This window comes from Alosa sapidissima, chromosome 17 (assembly GCF_018492685.1).
Source record: "Alosa sapidissima isolate fAloSap1 chromosome 17, fAloSap1.pri, whole genome shotgun sequence".
NCBI lineage: Eukaryota > Metazoa > Chordata > Actinopteri > Clupeiformes > Clupeidae > Alosa > Alosa sapidissima.
The window spans coordinates 11,564,266-11,587,225 of record NC_055973.1 but is presented as its reverse complement, the minus strand read 5'-3'; the positions used below and the strand labels follow the sequence as shown (position 1 = coordinate 11,587,225).

Here is a 22,960-nt window from a genome sequence, read left to right as displayed (position 1 = left end):
ATCTTAAACATGTATAGCATCATATAGGACATGGTGCTTTAGGATTTATTGAACAAAGGGGAAAAAAATTCTGTCTTGCTTCCTAGTGTGTTGTTCTGTCAGGCTTCACATCTTGTTGAACATGCTGGCAAGTCAGTGGTCAGGCTGCCATGCCACAGAGAGCCAATGGACATGGTTAACAAACACAAACAAAGATATGTGTGTCTGTGTGTTTGTTTATTTTGTTGGGGAGACAGGCTGGATGAGGGGTCATGATGATTGGCTGGCTCCCAGAGGTGTGTGTGTGTGTGTGTGTGTGTGTGTGTGTGTGTGTGTGTGTGTGTGTGTGTGTGTGTGTGTGTGTGTGTGTGTAAAGAGACACGAAGCCTCTGACAGAGAAAAACATATCCCCTAGCCTCTGCCTGCTCAGACGGCTAGAGTTCAGATGTCTGGCAGTGCAGCGGAGCAGGCAGAGCAGACACACACACACACACACACACACACTCAAAATTAGCCATCTATTAATTTCATATATGTCAGACCAGCTTGCCCATGTTTTTCCTTTTTTTGCCATTTATACTGTTTGGCATATTCGGATAGATGGAGATAAAGGCAGTGGTGCTAGCAGATATATAGCCAGATGGGCAGCCAAGGTTTAGATGGACTAATAAAGTGGAAGAGAGTGAGTGTGACAGACTTGTAGATAGACAGACGTGGAAATACAGACAGTCGGGTGAAGACCGATCTGAACGTAGACAGTCAACGAGACACCTCTCCAGTCTGAGGGTTAGACAGCTGAGCGGGAGACAGGTGTGACCCCGAGGCCTCATCTCCTCACCTGAAGCAGTAGGACTCACCTGCTCCTCTGTCCACGCTTCAACGAACCCATAAGGGGTCACCAGAGATCATATTCTCTCTCTTTCTGGCTAACACACACACACACACACACACACATGCATACACACTCACATACTCATGGCTCAAAGTATGGCTTATAACTCGAACTCCCCAACCACACACACACACACACACACATACACACCCTTGTATACACCCCATTATTACCATGAAATTAATCTTATGTTGATTTACATTATGATGACCACATCACGATCAACATTTAGTCATTTTCTCACTATGAATGCTCCCTGATTAGCTCTTTGTGTTAGCATTTGAGTGCAGGAACAGACAACTATCACCAATAAGCATCATCTAAAGCCATCAACGACCAAAGAATAGATTACCCAGAGCATGGTTGATATGTTGACATTAACCTCCTAGAGCATCTTGATGTGACCATTATTTGTTGGTAACAACATATATTGATGATAGTGACCATTATGGTATAAGCTGTTCATAAATGCTCAATTAATGGTGTTAACCTGTTGTTAAGTGCTTATGAATAATTGAGTAAATAGTAATTGAGCCCCCCACCACCACCACCACCGTGTGTGTGTGTGTGTGTCTGTGTGTGTGTCTGTGTCTGTGTGTGTGTGTGTGTGTGTGTGTGTGTGTGTGTGTGTGTGTGTGTGCGCGCTGCCCCTGCTAATAACTGCATGTCTGCTGGTTGGGTTGATGAGGATCATGTGACTAAATGGATTTGGCCTGGTGCTTCAGGTCAGCTAAGTCAGATATATACCCGGTTCATGCCGCAGGGGGCCGTGTGTGTGTGTGTGGTTATGTCTGGGAGCTTATTAGGACCCCTTCTGTCATGTCTGCCTAATCCCAATCTCTCAGCCCAGCCTCGTTAGACCTGCCACTGAAACCTCTGAGGGAGAGAGAGAGAGGGAGAGAGAGAGAGGGAGAGAGAGAGAGGGAGAGAGAGAGAGAGAGAGAGAGGGAGAGAGGGAGAGAGAGAGAGAGAGAGGGAGAGAGGGAGAGAGGGAGAGAGGGAGGGAGGGAGAGAGAGAGAGAGAGGGAGAGAGAGAGGGAGAGGGAGAGGGAGAGGGAGAGGGAGAGGGAGAGGGAGAGAGAGAGAGTGAGAGAGAGAGAGGGAGAGGGAGAGGGAAGAGGGTAGTGAGCAAGAAAGGGAAGAGGAAAAGAGAGAGAATCAGAGAGTGAGGACACTGACAATGTGCAGTGATGCGCACAGACCAAGGCACAGGGAACAGAATGAGGTGAAGGGGAACTTAGAGAGAGAGAGAGAAAGAGAGAGGGTGGCGGAATAGGAGAGGAGAGGAAAAAGTAGGAGGGAGGGAGCAGAAAAAGGAAGGAAAGTGTGGGTAGGATACCAAGAAAAGTGGGAGCAGAAAAAGGAACCCAAGGAGAAGGCAGGGAGATGTTGTCAGGATTCTTGCAGTTAATTAAGACCTCTCCTGTTATTTTTGTCCTCCAACCCCACTTGCCCCCCTTTTTAAAGGAGGGAGGTGAGAGAAAAGAGAAGCAGAAAAGAAGGGATGATGGAGAGCAAACAGGTGGTGTCCAAAGAAAAGGACCGGTGTAGCCAAAACTCTGGGGATACCACTGGGTCGCTTAATGCTCTTGTTCCTGAAGAGAAGTGACTGTGGACCATGCTGTCTATTTACCTTGTCTCAGCAGGAGCCCCGAACTAAAATGAACATCTCTGGATTCAAATTCACATGCATTGTTACAGCTTGGGCTTAGCAGCAGATGCTGTGTCCTCACACTAGCCATAAAATCAAAACTACTTCCTCTGAAGAACTTTCTCTGTGGAAAAACTGTGTTCTGCATGCAGCGCTCTGAGCAGAGAGACAGTCAAGAACAAAAGGAAAGAACAGGAGGAAAGAGGCGCGAGTCGAGCCGAACTCAACTGAACTGTAGGAGGGCCGATTAGCGGGCAAATGACTGTCGGCCCTCTTTCGCCAGAGTTCCGTGAGGCGTGGTGCCGGCATTTAACTCCAGCGTCCACTCTGACAGCTCCTCCAGCAGCCGCTAATCAGCAGCTATTTAATTAGCCCCCCTGTGTGCTACAATTCACCATATTAGGACTGCAAACCGGGCTGCTAACGTTGTCAAAATGTTCGTTTTGCCCCCCATTCCCCCTCCACCCCCACCCCTTTCACCACCTCGACCGTCCCGGTCTTATTATAATTTCTCTCGTTCTTTTTCTCCCTCTTTCATAGTGCCTTGCTCCTGCACTCTCTCTGCTGTCAACACAGTTTCTGTTTTTTATTCGGTCCAAATCTTGCTCACCATGGGCTACATGTACTTTTTTGGTAAATGTTATGATCTTTCTCTCCTTCCCTGTATCTCACTCTCTTCCTCTGCCCCCTCCTCTCTCTCTCTCGCTCTCTCTCTCTCGCTTTCTCTCTCTCCCTCTCTCTCTCTGTCTTTCTCTTACAGGTAACCTGGACCTGACAGGACCCAAGCAGGTGTTCAAGGCGGAGAATAACCCCTGGGTGACCCCCATTGCTGACCAGTTCCAGCTGGGTGTGTCCCATGTGTTTGAATATGTCCGCTCCGAGACCTACAAGTAGTAAGTCTTCCACCCCCTCCTCTTCCAATTACAGCACACATACTACTGCAAATATTACAAGTGATGGAGCACAACATGAAAAATCATATTTTTGTGTGTGCGTGTACACCACACATGTGTCAGGCATAATGTTACACAAGCTAGCATAAGAAAAAAAAGTGTGTGTATGCGGGTGTGAGTTGTCATCATTTTATGTATTCATTTATTCATTTAGACTAATGAATACTGACTCCAGTGACTGTGGATGTCATCTTAAATTAAGTGGACTCAGAACATCATCAAGACCTTGTCTTTTCTGTCACAAAATGGCCTGCTCACTGCAAGCCTCTGGTATGCTCTTCCTGACAGCACACTTCGGAAACCCTAACTCCCTTAAAATCATTTTGCTTTATAAATATTGTGTTTGCCTGCGTGCGTAAAAGTAAATTACAGAATTGAATTTTGTATGTATGCTTGTTTTTTTTGTTGTGAAATGCACTTGGGGTGTATAGTTAGAGACATTTTATTGAGTGAGAGCTTTTCTTTTCCTCCCCTCCCCAAACCATTGTGCCCTTAAGCCCTGACCTGACTGACGGGCAAATGATTATATAACATCTGGCCTCTGGTGGCGGCGCCTGCCTATGGCTGTGACCCCCGCGCCCACCCAGCTTGCACTCATGCATCCCACAATCCCCCTCTCCTCCAGGGGGGTCGGCCGCAGGATATGATGGATAGGCTAATATGGCTTCAGTCAGTAATGCCAGTGACATGGCAGTCTAGCTAGCCAGTGGGGATACACATTAGATTGCAAAGCACTGACTCAGACACGCACGCACGCACGCACGCACGCACGCACGCACGCACGCACACGTTAATACACATTCTCACTACTGTTCTACTGTTCCGTCATATATACGCACACTCCCTTTGGGAAGGTGGGAGGACATGGCTCTGTAAATGGCTGACTGACTGTCCGAAGATATTTGAATTTTAGACGAACATTAACACTAAATTTAGTCCCCTTCATGCAGGCCACATTTATTTTGGTCCCCACTTTTTTTCTGGACCAATCCAGGAAGTCGATCCGCTGTCAGTTAAAGAACCATGGCAAAAAAGAAAAGAAAAACAAAATGAGAAGAGTGCAGATTTTTAACACAGAACTGGACCAATTAGTGTCCTACAGCCTGAGGCTGGCGTCTCGTCGAAGTGACAGAAGAATTCAGTCATGTGTCCCCCAAGCTTCCATCAAACACCGCGCGGGGCTCTCCGACGTGTAAGTCCAGAGCTTTGGCGGTTTGAGCAAACAGGCTACGTGATTAGCTTGTTATGAAGGCTCCCAGCTTCAGAAGCACCACATTTACAAATGCTGGTCCCCTTGGAACGCATTATGGCCCCCTTTCTTAGTGAGAAGAGGCCTCACGTAAAAAAAAAGTAGGCCTTGTATATATCTATGTGTGTGTGTGTGTGTGTGTGTGTGTGCACACGTACCATTAAGGACAAGGAAGTTTGTGAACAAATTGTAGTGTTTCTTTTTTTGGCAATCCCTTCCCAACCCCCCACCCCCCCCCCCCCCCCCCCCAGCACCAGGAGAGGAAAATCCTTGTGTTTGATCATTTAGCTGTCCGCTGAGCTGCCCGTGTGTTTGGGTGCCGCACAGGAACCACTCGCTGGAACTGATCTTTCCCTGAGCTGCGCCGCTGCAGCCTGTCTGCCCGTACACACAAGGCACCCGATCTGGATTCCGCACCGCAGCAGAGCTGTGTGTGTGTGTGTGTGTGTGTGTGTGTGTGTGTGTGTGTGTGTGTGTTCATGCCAGAAAGGAGTGTGTGTGTGAGTGGTTGGATTGTTGTCATACCATGTTGGGTTGTTGTTTGTGGTTTTATCTGACTGTGTGTGTGTGTGTGTGCCTGCAGTTACTTGGCTTCCCTCATCTCCTCTGTCGTTTGTTACCCATACTGTCTGCTACTTCCAACTCTCTACTGCTTCAAATCAGCAAATACAGGTGGACATAGTACAGAACAGTAGCTGTCCTCCAGACATACCAACAGGCAGACACTGCCATTAGCAGCATAAAGCACAGTTGCCAGCAGTCCATTGGTAATGATGCCTAGTTATTCAGCTTTATTGACACGCAGTTGTGCATTCTGAGGGGTTTGTTCATTGATTTCCACTCAGATGTGTTTATGACAGTAGGAGCATCAGCCCTAAGGTGTGTGTGTGTGTGTGTGTGTGTGTGTGTGTGTGTGTGTGTGTGCGCGCGCTACAGCTGTTCTAGCTGATCCAGCAGTGGGGCCTCTCTGCCTTTTGATGAATGGCCATTCTGCCGTTTAGTCAATCCCGTCTGCGTCGCCAATCTATCTAATAGCAGGTTGTCATGGACACGATGCAAGGCGATAAATCGCTCATTCACCGGCCGGCAAGCGTCTGTTTGACGATGACGATCTTTCATTTGGCTCATTACTCATAAACCTTGATCGATGGCTGGCGGAGAGAGGCCTTCTTTCTCAGTGCTTCAGTCTTTGGCAAGACCAGCTACTTGTGTCTTTAAAAGACAAAGATGGTGGCCCCGGCTGTGGTGCGACTGGCTGGGGGCACCGTACGTCGGCGGCCCGGGTTCGATTCCCGCCCCGTGGTCCTTTCCGGATCCCACCCCGACTCTCTCTCCCACTCACTTCCTGTCATTCTCCACTGTCCTATCTCATTAAAAAAGGCATAAAAAGACCCAAAAATATATATTTAAAAAAAAAGACAAAGATGGTATTATAATAGACTCTAACTTTAAAGAAAGCAAGTTACCTCTCAGTTGTTGATGTAAAACCTGTTTCTGTTGGCAAGCATGCTCTTCCGCCAACACAACAACAGCATGGCAGCAGTTCTACATGAAGACGGATATGTCTACTCTTCATTCCTCATGGTTAGTCCTGGTGAAAGGTTGCGTCTCCAGTGAATTTGAATAATAAATGGCCTAAAAAAGTCCTCCTTTGTTCAGTTTTGAAAAAAAGAAATATGGTTCAAGTAGTGATTTAATAGCAAAAACGAAGAAATTTCATAGCCTGTGTATTTTCTTGGCGTAGTGGGTTGCTTGGATCCACTGAAGTAAAGCCTTAGAGCTTAATGACTCTGAAATGTCAGCTTGACCGGTCTATTCTAACACATGATGCAACACTCAAAATGATATTCCATTCAGATGGTCTTGCATTAAATTCTGTGACTCTCTGACTCGCAATGGGGGCTAAGCTATACTGTGGTTTAAAGAACAGTCTGTGTTTTTTTACATTCTTTTGTGCATTTGTATTCTGCAGCTCACCACAGCAAAAAGATGGGGTGAAAGCCTCCACTGTTTGTTTGGCGGACCCTTTTCTATGCGTCATAGTGTAGTGTCTGTGTGTGTGTTTGTGGGTGGGTGGGTGGGTAGGTAGGTGTGTGTGTGTTTGTGGGTGGGTAGGTAGGTGTGTGTGTGTTTGTGGGTGGGTGGGTGGGTAGGTAGGTGTGTGTGTGTTTGTGGGTGGGTGGGTGGGTAGGTAGGTGTGTGTGTGTTTGTGTGTGGGTGGGTAGGTAGGTGTGTGTGTGTGTGTGTGTGTGTGTGTGTGTGTGTGTTTCTGTGTGGGTGGGTAGGTACTGTAGGTGTGTGTGTGTGGGGGGATGTGTGTTTGTGTGTGGGTGGGTAGGTAGGTAGGTGTGGATGTGTGTTCTCCAACATAAGGTGTGAGCTTACGTTCAGCACGCACCAACGGTTTCATTCACACCTTAATGTCCTTCAACTCCAAGAACTCATCACTCTTGCGCTTTCCCCTTCCCTCCCTCTCTCTCTCACTGTCACTTTCTCTCTCTCTCTCTCTCTCTCTTTTTCCCCTCTGTCACATACATACACACATACTCACACACAGACACACACACACACACACACACACACACACACCTACCTACCCACCCACACAGAAACACAGAGTAACACTCTATATTCCCTTCTTTCATGTATTCTTTATCCTTCACTCTCATTTAGTCTCTATTATTTTGACTCTCTCTTTCTCTCTTTCTTTCTCTCTCTCCCTCTCTCTCCTAAATCACTGCTCCCCCCCCCCCCCCCCCCCCCGCAGGCTGTCTCCTTTCTGAGCCTTTATGAGGAATGTTGGTCATTTGTGACACACGCTGGACTACAGAGTCACCAGGTGGACCAGTGGGCTTTCAGCCAAAGCCTCTTCCAGTACATCAAAGGCATCCGTTTAATCAGTGCCCTGGCCAGTCTAATACTCTAACAGGCGAGCCACAGTACCACCTGTGCAGATCTCATCCTCCAAGCGCCCCATGTTTGCTTTGGCACTTGTTCGCTTATTTTCTCAAGACTCCAGACTCCAGGACTGCAACTCTGATAAACGGAGCAAGTCGGCGGTAACCTAAAAATGATTTTTCCCCTGTCTGTGGGAATAACACCCGGCATTCCCGGTGCTCCGCTCTGGCCTAATGGCTTTTCCCGAGGAGATTTGTGTCTCGTAGCCCGCAGCCTAGTGGCCGGGGGAAATGTGCTCTCTCGTCCGTTGAGCAGTTTTGAGACGGAGCAATGAGAAAATGCACTGATAAATCTCTCTCTCTCTCTTTCTTTCTCTCTCTCTCTCTCTCTCTCTTTCTCGCTCTACAGCGGAGAATGCTGATCTCTGAAAGAGAGAGAGAAGGAATAAGAATGAGAGAGAGAGAGGGGAAAATGAGGAGACAGCTGCCATGCATATTTCATGCAGCAGCTTGTTAACCTGACAGGAGGATCTTTGGGCTGACGGACAGCGGCGAGAGAAGCCACTGCGTGCTCATAATGCATTAACATGTCGTAAACCCCTTCCTCCCCTTCTCCTCCTCTTCTACACTCCAGTCTTCCTCTTACAACCCCCCTCCCCCCCCCCCCCAACCACACACACAGACACACACACTCTCACTGACTCACTCACTCACTCATACACACACGCACACACACACAGACACACACACACACACACACACACTCTTACGCACACACGCACACACAACTCCCCCTTCCTCATTGGCCATCTTTTATTCATCGCTACGCTAAACGCTGGTTGATACCCAGCAGTCAAAGCGATTGCCACGCACACACGCACACACGTGCGCGTCACAGCTGTCGGTGGACAACTGAAAAACCAGCTCCGTAATTAAACGCCTCTCTCTCTTTCTCTCTTTTCATCTCTTTCCTCCATCCCTCCATGTCATCCTCACCCTTTGCCACTCCTTCTCTCCAGGCATTTCCCCACATGGCATCTCTTTGCCATGTACACCACCTCCTTGGGCCCTATCATCCACTAAGATGGCTTCTCACATCACTTCTACGCAGATTACACCCAACTCTACCTGTCTCAGTTTGACTGTCTGACATAGCCACATAGATGCAGGAACACAACCTCCAGCTAAACCTTTTTAAGACTGAACTGCTGGTCTTCCCAACTAAACAAACTATACAGCACAACATAAAAATTGGAGTGAGAAAATCGGAAAGTACAGTAGGTGGCTGGCAGATAACTTGTTAATGAGCTCAGACTTATTTTTTGGTCACAAAACCTGGGTTTTTAGATTTAATTGTGATAGTTTTTCGCTATGTATTACAAAATATAAGGGCACAAACACTGAACTTATTTGTTAATACAGAACTACTGCCGTTTTAGAGTTAGCTCCGCCATGTTGAATCTTTTTTTTCGAGTTCACTTTCAAGCAACGTACGTGTCGACTGGTGTTACGTTGCTTGGCAATGGTAAACGAAAAGGCTAAAGATTAGAACTATTTGTGTTGGTGGAGGATGAACAAACAAAAATCTAAATAAACGAAAGAAAACACAATTTTGTATCTTAAAACTAAATTAATTGGTAATGGAACTCTTGTATAGACCCTTTCAAGAGAGTTCCATTATCAGCATCATAGTTGGCCCCACAAGACTTCCTTTTTAACATTCCATATGTTATCTTAATGCAGAGGAAGTCATAGACTGTATATAGTTCTATATATACAGTCAATGGAGGAAGTAGATTGGGGCCCAAATAGAACGTTCAAGCATTATTTTTGTTTTTATTGTTGAAAGGGTCTATAAAAGCAATATGACACAAGTGGGAGTGGGGATAGTAAAGGATATCTCCACGGCTCTAATTGCCTTCGGTACTCGTCCTTCGGCCTCGTACCTACAGCCGAATTACAACCGTGCCGATATCCATTACCATCGCCACTCCCACTCCCACTGTTATATTGCTTAAATATCTTATGCTTGCCTACAAGTGATTGCTGGGTCTGCTCCCACTTACTTAAATATTCTCAGGAAGGCTTACTGTATGTTACTCCTCAGCCACTGCATTTCTCCAAGGAATGTTGTCTGGCACTGACACACTGCAATCCAGACTATTCTCATTTGTAGTTCCCAGATGGTGGAATGAGCTACAAAGTGCCACCAGAGTAGGGCCGTCCCACTCTATCGTCAAGAAGCTCTTGAAGAACCTATTATTTTGCCAATACCGCCTATCCTAACACATCTCCACACATGTAACAACCCAGCACTCCTAACATGCACTTGCCATGCACTTCCTTTCTCCTTTCTTCTTCCTTATACCTCCTACTACTATCTCCTTTAATCACACTTTGACTAGAAAAATGTAAATGTTATCCATCCTCTTTTCTTTCTCCTCCCCTATAGTTGTTCCTCTCCTTTTTGTATTCTATCTCTTTTTTTTCTCTCTTCTAACCCGGGTCTCTTTCCTGTCTCCGGTACCTTCCTCCTAGTCCGCCCTCTTGTAGTGTGTGTTTCCTATTCTTCCTCCTGTCTTCTGTCTCTCCCACGCTTTTCGAGGGTGTGGGGGTAGGAGTTACATCTTATCAGCTTCATATGTACTACATGTCATGTAAAACAACCTTTCTTTGTGCTAGTCAGCTTTGTTCACATAGATCTCAGGCATATTTCACTTTGGCATTGTAGAAAAAAAAAAAGATTTATTTGGAACTTTTTTGGATGCTCATATGCCCATCATTCTAGCTTGGAATGTGTGATTGTGAATGCATGAGAGCTTGTGTGTGTTTGTTGTCCAAAGCTCTATATATTGGGAAAAGGAGTGTGTGTGTGTGTGTGTGTGTGTGCGTGTGCGTGCGTGTGTGTGTGTCCTAGAATGTTTCTGAGAAAAAGACTGGGTGCTGGTGTGTGTTTTCTGTTCTGCCTGACTCATCGTCCGTGTCAGCCATCCAGACAGGTTTGGTCTCCTCGTCAGTGTCTCAGAGGGCTGCGTGTCCCCTGTGTGGGGCTGGGTGCACCCCTGGAGAACAGCCTGGGCAACCCCTCTGTCAGCCCAGCTGTCTGCGGCCTCACCCTATCACAGAGAGAGAGGGAAAGAGAGAGAATCAGAGGGTGGGACAAAAAAAGTGAAAGAGACAGGAACCAGGGAAGGATGGGGACACGACAGAGGAGAGAAGGGGTGGAAAGCACATAGACTTTGAGAAGACGCAGCAGGCAGGCAGTCGAGTAAGCAAACAGGTAGACAGGTGTGTGAAGAGTAGGGGAAAGAGGTAGAGAATGAGCTGTAGGGGAGAGAAGAGGAACCAGTGGCAAGAAAACAGACAGATAGAAAGAACTGTGCATGCAGGCCATGAAAGAGAGAGAGAGGGCGAGAGAGAGAGAGAGAAAGAGAGAGATGGAGGTGAGAAAAACAGAGTGAATAGAACAGACGGTCAGAGGAAAGAGTAGAGCGGAGTGCGGAGACCTGTGGGACTATGTGAGAAATGGAGAGAGTGGAGACAATATGCTGAGTGCTACAATGGGAATCACAGACGAACAAAGACGGCTGATGCAGTCAATGGCTGTTTAGTGTGCAATCGTGGCAGGGGACACAATGCAAGTGTCTGTGCACAAGAACCCTACTCTGTTTTGGCATCAGTGTAGCAGCAGAGATGGCTCACAAAGTATGTGAACTGGATATTTAGACATCAGATTTTACTGCAGATAACAGAATGTATCAGAGTAAAAGAGGGGAGGTGGGCGGCGTGTTGCCAGTGATGAGTGACCAATTTGTGACTTTTCCTAGTGTGCATTTGGCTTACAGTACATACTACATAGAGGTACATACAATAGAATTGCTGTCTCTGTGTTTCGTTATGAAGAGTTGCCGTCTTCAGGAGTATTAGATAGAGCTACTGTACACCAGTTATTCAAAGGAGACTCCTCCATTTACCCTCTTTTTCCAAACCTCATTGCCCTCATTACAGATCATTGCCATGCTTAGGCCATGATGTCTAACTTCCTGATCTATATATCCTGATCTACGTGATCTCTATATATGTATTATTCTGCACAAAGGACAAAGGGAGCGATGACTGCTCTTGCATGGACTGCGTTTACATTTGCATGTAGAGCAAGCAGCAATGCAAGATGCCTAAAACTCTGAAGTATCAAAGAACCAAATGAAATTCCTCTATTAAAAACCATCCATATATTCAGAGCGAAAGAAGGAGGGTGAGAGGAGAAAAGAGAGTGAGAGTGGTGGACACGCTGAGAGAGCGAGAGAGAGGATTTTTTTTTTTCTCTTCAAATGTCTCTTCGCTCAAGCATGCGGTGACAGGAGAAAGGCTTTTGGGGGCTCTTGAGTGTGCCAGCGTTAAACTGAATTACATTTCATGAAGGCCTCCCATGCAGGACCAGTGGACAAGGTGCTGTCGGTCAATTAGCATCTGTTGATAACTCAGCGCAACCCACTCAGAAGAAAGGGAGGGAGAAAGAGAAGGAGAGAGAGGGAGGAAGAGAGAGACCCAGAATAAGAGGTAGAGGGGAAGGAGAGGAAGAGACACCCAAAGGAAAGGGGGAAAGAGAGAGACAGAATGAGAGAGAGGGGGGGGGGTGTAGATGGGTGATCTCTCACCCTTCAACACTAGCTGAATTGGGTCTCTCCTCGTTGCTCAGTCCTAACTCTCCGGGGCTTGTGTGCATTTGTGCATGGCCAGCCTGCATGTGTTAGCTGTACCGGGAGCGCTGAGCCTCTCCGGGCCTCGCTAATGAGACTCCAGCACAGCTGAGAGACGAAGGCTCCAGGAGACAGCAGCCACACGCCGCAAGGGAAAGAGCCCCACCCAGGAAAGGTGTGTGTGTGTGTGTGTGTGTGGTGTGTGGTGTGTGTGGTGTGTGGTGTGTGTGTGGTACACTTGTTGGATGACTTGAACTCAAATTCTGTATGTGTGTGTGAGAGAGAGAAAGAGATTGTATTTGGGTCTTCAAATACACTTGTTGTGTTTGATACCGTTGGTGTGAGTTTACAATTAAAGTTATAACTATATTGTGAGAAGAATAGATGCACTAGGGAAGGGTCGAAATCAGAGAGAGAGAGAGAGAGAGAATTCATCACTTCTCATTAGTCCAAGCCCTGGCAGCCTGCCCCCTCTCTGCAGTGCTGGCTTCCTATAGGTTATCAATCAGACGGCTCATTAGAGGGGGGTGAGCGCGTGGCATGTCGCAGAGAGAGAGAGTCAACAACCAGTGGCCCCCGTATGGGGAAGAACCACAATCCACTCCCTAACCAGCACCCCCCCCCCCCCCTCCACCCCCTGCCAGGCACTTCGCCACTGTGTTAAATGTCACCCACAGGTCCCCCCATTGCAGATATATTAGTCTGCTGGTCTTGGAGACCATTGCAGTTAGTTCTCCTCATACCCAACTCCTGAATGGTTTCTAGGCACAATGCACAATGCTGCACTGAACCTCCGATTGGGGTCGTCAACTGTGATTCTCTTGCCGGCTCGGTAGTTGTGTAGCTGTGCTCCTTCTCTCTATTCTGGTGAAGTTGGTTTGGTTGGTGGTGGCAGAGGCGGGCTCTTTTGTGGATGTCCACGTGCTACTAGAGGCTCATGTTCCATCATCCCCTAAGGCAGGGGTCTCAAACTCAAATAAGCCGGGGCCCACGTTTGCCAATGTCATCTGATTGGAGGGCCATGTCAGTGTTAAAGAATAATAATACAAAAAAAGAACAGCTATTTCCTAAAATGCAATGTTTTTCTCAAATACTGTATTTTCAAACACAAAACTACAAACTGAAAGTGCAAGTCTTTTTGTCTATTTTTAGTCACCTGTGCTAGCAACCTTAGCTTATAAATAAAATAAGGATAAAATAAATATTACAAACAAACAAAAAAGCATAAAAACAGGTAAGCCTATGTATGTGTTTCACATCAAGTAAAAATATTTTCCTCTTATAACTTTTTTAAACCTGGCAAACTAGGTGTCAGGGTTAAGAAAGCAACACCATTGGATTTTTTAATAAAAATTTCAAAAGGCCATGGCTTGAAAGTGGTCAGAGATAAAGACCTACTGTAAAATCTTTGAGTATAAACAAAAGTTTATGAAGGGGGTAAATTTACCCATCTAATTTGCCACTGGATGGCAAGCACCTCAAATTATGCACCTTTCAGTAAATACTGGATGTTGAACATATTTGAGCAGGTTTACTTTCTTTTTTGTCATATTACCCACATAACAAATGAGCATGAAAACAGTAGGCCGGGGGTGGGGGGGTGATAGTTGTGTGTGTGAGTCATGTGAGTGTGTTATCATCATTGAATCTTTTCAAGCAGGGCCATGGATTTTCACTTGCCCTGTCCAAGATGTGCTGGACGCTGTAGTTTATGTTTGTCTGTACACAACTGTGGAAACAAAAAGCTTCAAAGACATTGCTAGTTACAAAAGACATTGCTAGTACACAACTAAATGTTTGTGCAGTGTACACTGTACAAATAATATTGTTTTCCACATTTGCCTATTTATGGGCTTAGTACTGCCCTTGTTCAGGGTCACACAAGCACTCATGGCCATGGATAATTCTAAGCACACCCTCAAGGGCCTGTAATAGCTTGTATTGTTCTCAGAAAGAGAAAAAAATAACTTTATCTTATTTCACATTAACATTAGCATTGTAAATTAACATATCTTCTTGCCTCTGCTGCACTATGATTGACCTTTAAATATAAAGGACCTTGCCGTGCCTGATTAATTTAAAGGTAACAGGGATGTTGTCATCCACTCAGAGATGCTCAAGGTTTGCGTCTGCGGCAGCCTCGCATCTGGGGCACACCGAGCCCTTCTGGAAACCTTGGGATTTTCATTCCAGTCCCGGATATTGATTTTGTTTTTTCTTATTTCTCCTCCAGTGCCTACATTTTATCGCATCTCTACTGAAAGCCCTTAAAGGAGGACATCTTTATTTATTTTTTTTTTTTTTTTGTAAATCCTCATCATATCTTGTAAATGAGCAAATCAATAAGTTCACTTGAGGTAATCGGCATAAGTGATGAATGGGAGGATAACGACTAACACACAGAAATAACGGCGTCATGGGGATAATTACCAGCATTGGCTGTATGTAACATGAGTAATAGCTGCTTTGTTTGAGGGCTGGGTCATAGACTAGAAGCTAGTACAGTATACGTCCTTCTATATATACGCTGTATGTGCATGCACATACATTTTGTCTTGATATATGGTGGTAGTTATCATATGTACTCTGGCAGTGGAGTCCCTGGGGTGAGAAAATGCTTAGAAAGCTTGACTATGCTTTAGTGGCCCTGCAATGGACAGGGGAAGCTCATTAAGGAAGAACTTAGGGTTGGATGATCGGAATTTTCCGGAAAGATTTTGGGAAATGGGGGAAGCACATGCTAGGCTGATACCTGATCAGTGTTCATCCATTCTCTGTCACATGTATCATGTGAGTAGCACACACACACACACACACACACACACTCATTTAAACTGCAATTACACTTAAAATATAACTCTTAAGCAGATACAGCAGAGAGGTGGATATTGCATGTCCTAAGTGTACAGTGCATGTGTGAGTGTATGCGCTCCCAGTTAGCGCAGTTTGCTATCTTGTCGATATCACACAAGTGGATTTCTAAATGCTCTGTGGTTTAGGCTTGAATAAGGTGTCTGCATGTGTGGGCACTCAGACACTCTTGCAGGCCTCGCTGTCTGTAACAGAGATTAATTAACCCGAGTGGAATTGCTGGAGGAGGTAAAGAGCTGCGAGGCCACATCAGGAATCAGATTCCATTAACTGGGCTGCTCCAGTCGCTCGCTTTAATTGGCCCTAAGTGCTCGTCGGGGCGTTAGTCAGGCGAATGGGAAATCTTTTTAGCTCGTGCTGGGGACGAAGGACTGGTGGCATAACAACGCTATGCTGTGACCACATCAACCCAGGGCAAACATACAGACACTGACACACACACACACAAGCATACACACACACACACACACACACACTCACTCACACTCTCTCTCTCTCTCTCTCTCTCTCTCTCTCTCTCTCTCTCTCTCTCTTGCTCTAGATCCCTGTCTCTATTTCTTATCGAGTGCTTGGTGGAAAATCATCTGAAGGAGAGGCACTGGGAACAAATATTTAGAGGAGTTAAAGACACTTTTGCTCATCAAGTGAAAGGGGTCCACTGTGATATAATTGTGAGTGATAAAAGTGCTCGGGGAGGAGGGCTTTTGCTGCTTTCTGAAGAGCAGTTTTCCTCCCCAATCCATCCACGGTTTTCTGGCTCCACCGATTATCTTGACTAGCCCGGCTCTTGGCATGTGCTTTCCGAGCTTCTTCAGTATTCCCAGCATGTTCCTCAGCCATGTCAGTCCGCCGGGACTCTGTCAGAGAAAAAAACGCTTCAGTGATCCCACCCTCCACACACACACACACACACACACACAGACACACGTACGTATCAGCTTGATGTAAAACAGGGCCAATTTACTCCCGGCCGGGGCGCACAAATCTACGTGCATCTGTCAGCACTGATCCCTCCCGGCACATTTAGCCCGAGCAGCCCCTGAGGCAGAAGAGCACCTCGGGGGCAGAGCACAGTCACTCCTGTCATGGCCGCAAATAAACCCTCACAAACACTTACAAATAAATATGCCCCGCACCAACATCAACCCCCCCCCCCCCCCCCACACACAACTCCCCCAAAAAAACAACAACACAACAAAACACAAGTACACCGGTCAGCCCTGTCACGCTCCCAAATAAACCCGTCCACCTTCTTGAATGAATACTCTGGTGGAGACATTAACACAGCAATACAGCAGGGTCAATCCTATCACAGATAAAGAATGCTTACAGATATAAAACCCTATACTCAAATCTAACAAAGTTAACATAAACAACACACCCAGTGCTTTATGTACAGTATGATCTCCACAACATCTCATCACTTCCAATTAAATGTCATTATTGATTTAAAAGAAATTGCAGTATTACATAAACATTCTTCATAACAGTTCTAATTCACACATTTAAGAAATTAATACATTTATCAGTGATTTCCAGCCATCTTAACCCAGAGATCCCCTACTCACAATAGAATGGTCATCCCAACTATTCTCCTGGACAACTCCCACTCTCATACAGCTGTTTATGTGCAACTCTTGAAGAAACCTTGTAAGAAGCCCATAGACCTTCAGCTCTCTTGTGAGTGTAGCCTCTCTATCCTATAGGTTGGTAGTACCATGACTAAATATTTGAAGTAGAAGTAAAGATTACCATAGCAACGGCTCAGGTGTATTGGTGTGCGTGTGTGAATACAAACACCAAATCCAAAAGTGTGTACGCACGCACACACACACACACACACACACACACACACACACACACACACACACACACACACCCACACCCCAGTTTTCCCCATCATCAAATCACATTTATCGAGGAGAGTCGTGGTGTTGGCACGTGATCAATCAGTTTAGAGAGGTGATCCATCTTTTGCTGATTGATCTCTGTTGCTGGGATGGACCATTTTCTTTTGTGGTGATGAAGTTGTGCAAACAAACTTGGATTGTTGTGACACATGTACATTTACATATCGAACAACATGAATTATTCTGTCTGCTCACACTGGACACTGACACGGCCCTGCTTTGCCAAGATGGATTTTGGCATCTTTCTCTTCGGCCCCTCCCTTCTCTTCTCTTTCATTTCTCTTTTCTCTCATTCTTTCTTTTCTCATTCTACCTCATTCTCTCCATTTCGGTCTCATGTCCCATGTGAAAGGAAAGATGACGTGCACTGAGCCTCTGCATCAGCATCTTCCATGAAACGCAACTTGATTTGAACCACGCTGAATTAAACATTTTCTGCCATGCCTGGAAACCAAGAATCTGCTTAATCCTATTAAATATATCTAAAAAAAAAAAAAAAAAAAAAAAAAATTGCATAGCTTGCATCGTGACAGAGAATTTTTGCCGTGTGTGTGTGCGCGCGCGCGTGTGTGTGCGCGCGTGTTCTGGCAGGCCGAGATGGAGAGCTGTCTGTCAAACGGTTGGCTCTCTCAGTCTTGAGAGGTCCCTGTGGGGTCTGCTGTAGTGCCTGCCCCTTGGGGGTGGTCCTCTCTCTGTGCCTCGCTGCCCTGCACTGTGAGTGGCACTAGGCCGGCAGACAGGCGTAGGGAGAGGGGAGGAGGGCGGGGCACTAGGCAGGCAGACAGGCGTAGGGAGAGGGGAGGAGGGTGGGGCACTAAGGCCCCAGCGGGCCCCAGGGGAGAGCTCTGAAGCTGGGTCATGACAAGCAGCCAAGCAGCCCTGGAGAGAAAGAGCAGCCAGCCTCTCCAGCGCACTTCAGCAGACATTTAACACTGCCTGCCCATCGTCACTGGTGCACAGGGAAAGCTGCCCATGTCTGCCGGAAGGCTGCGTGTGTGTGTGTGTGTGTGTGTGTCATTTTCAAAATGATGGCAAAATGCTCATGATAGTTTTCTCTAAACATGCACTTGATATAGTCAATATACATAGGCCTATACACATACCGTGTTTGAGAGGAGTATATTTTAGTGAGGAAGATTCAAACAGTAAGAAGTTTGTATGGTTACTTCGGTCTGCCTTTCTGAATTCTAAAGTTGAAAAGATTAGAACTTGAGCGGTTTTATGGCTTTTTGAGTGAAATTGGATGCATTGGTTTAAGATGAGAGTGTACCTCTGCGGACACGGTCTGCATATGGTCTCTGCACACAAGTTAGTTATCCGCACGGTCTGTATGCAATGAAATGTTCATTAACTCCTGCTTCAGCAAATTATTTACTAGATTACTAGCAATGATAATCAAAGCTACTGTAGGTATCTATCTATCTATCTAGATGGAGGAATAAAAGTCTATGAAGAGAAAGTGTAGAGAAAATAGAGAGACCTGTAAAACAAATGTAGCTTGTTCAGTAGCTGTTTGCTGTAGATTCACATGACGTAGAGATGTGCAGCTTGTGTGTGAGGGGCAATTTGCAACAGTAAAATGACAATACTTTTGAAACACCAATGTGCATATGTCCATATCCGTGTCCACCAAAGTATATCTGAGCCTGAAGTGGAGGGAATGTCTGTGCGAATTGCTCTATCAGTTCCTCTGCATTACTTGGTGTGTTAAAGACAAATAAGATGTTTGTGTGTGTATTTATGGATCTCTTTCCTCAGTCCACACACACACACACACACACAGCACACACACACCGCACACACACACCGCCTCCATGCTGTGGTAAATATTTGATATGAACTCACTAGGCACACTAGGAGGTGCTACTTGACCTTTCCCTGTGCTGCAATTAGATTTATTTGGCCCCCTGTTTAATGGCAGTTTTTAATTACGCGGAAGGGCCATCCCTGACGGGGCCTGTGCTTGCTCCAGAGCCACTCTAATTATACGCCACTTTGTCAACATCCAATCAGTGCCACTTATTACCGGGGCCCGGAGTGGGGCGTGGCGGTGTGGCGCATCAATCAGTGCCCTCTACAGCCAGCACATGGACTCTGCCACCAGGCCCCCCTCGCCACGAATCACAACCCTCTTGGCTAGTTCAGTTGTCCCTCTCTGATCCGCTCTGTGGTTGGTGAGTGTGCACACGTGCAGCACACTCATTATTTGATGCTCCGCGCTCTTTATTTCCCTGTTTTCTGACCGTGTTTGCACCAGCTTTCGTTTTACTGACCCTCTCAGGCTTATGTCTACTCTCTCTCTCTCTCTCTCTTCCTCTCTCTCTCTCCATCCCTCCTTCCCCTCCCCTCCCTCTCTCCCTCCCTCTATCTCTATCTCTCCCTCTCTCCCTCCCCCCTCTGTCTTTCTCTGTCTTGCTCGCTCGGTTCTCCTCTTTGTCACTTTACAGAAGCCATGAGTGGCTCTCGCACCGAGAGGCGCAGTGGACTGGAAATGGCTCGTAGCCTCCTTCACCCGTTTCAGTCTCTCTGTCCTCTTGTTTGCCTGTCTCCTCTCTTTCACTCTCTCTGTGTCTCCTTCTTTCCCTCTGCTCTCTCTTTTGACCCCCCCTCGCCCTCTCTCTCTTTCTCTCTCTACATCTCTTCTGTCTTCTCTCTCTTCTCCTCTCCCCTTGGCCTCTTAGGGCGTATGTGCTGGGGCCTTATATCAGTATAATGGCAGCTCTGTGCTCGGAGCGCTTCTCTGCTGCAGGATAGCACACAGCTGGCTCTGTTGAGCCCTGAACTGAACAGGCAGGCTGTGGAGGATGAATCTGCCTGCGCTGCATCATCAATGAGATCTTGTTTGGTTTCCACGCCTCGAACAGCATTTGATGTAGCATCACGATGGAAATATGATGGTGGCCCATGGGCGTTTTCACTCCCAACTGTTCATTTATATTGATGTGCATCAATTCTAATTCCAATCCTAAAAGGTGATAGGATGACTGTATTCATGCTTTTCAGAATTAATTTCATAATTATTTGCAACAAAGTGTACGCTAAATCAAAGAAAAATATTTTCGAAATGCTAGAAATTGGTCAGATGTTAATATTTTTTTACATGACTGTATCACAGCATATTGGCCTTTAGTTCTTGTACTTTTTGTACTGTTAATGCATTGTCTCATTCAATCAATTTGATTTCTGATACAATCCGAAGTACATTTCACTACAGCCAGGCAGCTACAGCATTACACTCTGGGAGCACTGTAGCTGCCTGGCTGCATTAGCTGCTGGCTCTAGCAATTTAATTGTAATGTTAATGTACTGCTTTAATTGTAATGTTAATGTACTGCTTTAATAGCAAGAGCAAGATATATCAGATCTCCACATACCTGAGCAAAGTTTGTGATTTATAGCCAGATGTCAGATGATTGTGGATATGGTCCTGATCTGTTGTGGATCCAGTAGAGCGGTGCGAGATCACGGGCACTTCCTCTCCCACATTGTTAGCTTCAGTTTAGCTTTTCAATAATACCCCCCCCCCCCCTCCTCCCAGCTGAGGTGTGGACCCTGAAACGTGTGTGTTCTTCTCTCCACAGTCTCTACGGCCGACACATGCAGGCCAACCCAGAACCCCCCAAGAAGAACAACGACAAGACCAAGAAGATCAGCCGCAAGCCGCTGGCCGCCAAGAACAAGTGAGGGGGACCGACGAATGGCCAAGACGAACGCCGGAGCCTGTCCTCGCTGGACCTCACTGCATGTGCCTTCCCCATTATTTTTTCTATTTATTTATCCAACAAACACAGAGAAAAAAAACTACATTTTGTACGGCTTGTATGTGTTGTATTAATCATGTTACACTTTATTGTGTTTTTTTAACTGCCGCTCACTGTGTCACTCAAAGCTTCAAGCAGTCCTTTATTTTTCAAATGTCTGTATATTTACAAAAGAACCTTCTTATTCAACCCCTATTGTAACGAGTGGCCTTCAGCTGAATGCAAGCAATCGCAAGTCTAAACGTCTGTAAATGAAGCCAAAGCAATTTGTGCAGAGATTAACCTCCACGCACCATGAAACAAGTCCTGCAATTCCTTATGTTGCTGATGCTGTAAAAGTTGAGCAAACTTTCGTTTTTCTGTTCCAAGATCTTGTTTTGCTCTTGGAGGTGCTAATTATTTGGTATCCATTGCATATGCCACACAAGAGCATCTCTCCTAGGCCTCTCTGGAGAGGTGGAGGGTATTATCTGATTCCCCACCCCGGCCTGATCCGAGCCCCACACAAACAAGGCCATCAGAAAAGCCATCTTCTCACTAGAGCAGTCTCCTCCAACACCACCACCACCGTCACTGCCTCCGTCTCGCCGCACCCGGGCTTTGCTCGGCAAGGCTGTTGCATAAGCAGAGGGGGATTTTGGTCGGGGTTTAGGGGATCTTAACTCCGTCTGCGAAGAGGTTTTTGTGTGCAGTCTCCCAAGAGGGTGGGAGGTTTTTTTTGGGGAGGGGGGGGTTTGGATAGGGCCGGGTTGGGGGGGGGCTTGCCTCCTGCCCATTCCCCTGCTTGGTGTTGTCAGCCATTACAGACAGATCGGAATGGTTTCGCTTGATGGAATGTTGAAAATTGCTTGTTTTCTGCATACTCCCAGCTCCACCGTTTTGTTTTGGATGGCAGACATGTTGCTCCAACAATGGACTGGTCATGTCCATTGGCCAAGTTCAACAGAGGGGTAAGCCCTTCGGGACATGGGTATAGTCATTATATTCTCGTTGGGCCACTACTTTCTGAATGTGTCTGAGTTGAGACAACAGTAAGACTTTGTGTTTATTCCAGACTTCAAATGATTTAATCAGGTCAGGTTACACTTATTTTACAATAAATATTTGCCTTCTGAAAAGGGTCCGGAAACATTTCATCAACACTCTGATGACCAAATGTAATCATTTTTAACTCTGTGCCATTGAACTTTGTGCCACCCACGTATGTATTTGTACATGTCTACTTTTTAGCTGCCTTTCAAGTAAAGCAATCATTTTTGTGCAATCCACATGGAAGATTGTCTCCTTTTCTCTGTTCTCAATGTTTCATTTCTGATTTGTATAAGCAATCTTGATGAATACGAACAGTGTTTGGATAATGTTATTCTACCCCATAGAGTGAAATAGGCCAAGGCAGCATTGAACACTTCCTGATACAAATGTTTTTCTTTATGAGGTGTTTGAAAGGAAGTGCAGGATAGCATATCGGTCTGTCACATAGCATGACCTATCGCAGTGGGGGGAGGATATCAAAGACTAAGCATCAAAGACTGGGGAAAAGGAGGAAGTTCTGGGGTCTAAAGAGCATCACGTTTACCTTCAGACCTGTGACGAGTGACTCAGCACAATGCCATATTTCTGCAGACAAAATAATAAAGACAAAATGTTTTGGCTCTTTTTATGATACCATACAGGTTATTCCTTAGAAAAATACAGAAATACTACTAGGACAACAATACATATAGAACAGGATGAATGATGATGTATATAAAAATAGAATCCCACCATATACTGTACCTCTATGACTCTTAGTCATATCGTGTTAACCTCAACAATGATTCAAGAATTGTAAGTTCAAATTGTTTCCCCCCATCAATTACATCACCTTGGGAGCCCCCCAAAACTAATAGATATTTAGTAGAAAGGAGTTTTACGATATCTACTTCCCCTGCTGCTACCTAGTCCCCTCTTGGAACATTGCAATGTAGCATCCCTAAGCGTTTTGAGATCATTTTGGATAACAGTTTTATAGCACAGAACTCTCAGGGAAGCAAAGCACAAGCAAAGAGAAAAAAAATCGAATGATTGAGAGTGTGCACAAACTGGAGTAAGGAGAGG

At 45.9% G+C, this 22,960-nt stretch overlaps 1 protein-coding gene across 2 annotated transcripts in view; it reads left to right on the top strand.

The window, feature by feature from the left end:
- Positions 1 to 22,131, top strand: part of rsu1 (Ras suppressor protein 1) — a 37,335-nt gene extending 15,204 nt beyond the window's left edge. For both annotated transcript variants that reach the window (XM_042067734.1, XM_042067735.1), the window contains 2 exons: positions 3,283 to 3,415; positions 20,684 to 22,131. In XM_042067734.1, coding sequence (XP_041923668.1) covers positions 3,283 to 3,415; positions 20,684 to 20,786 — 236 coding nt within the window. In that variant the 3' untranslated portion in view covers positions 20,787 to 22,131. The remainder of the gene's footprint in view (positions 1 to 3,282; positions 3,416 to 20,683) is intronic.
- The last annotated feature ends 829 nt before the right edge of the window (positions 22,132 to 22,960 follow it).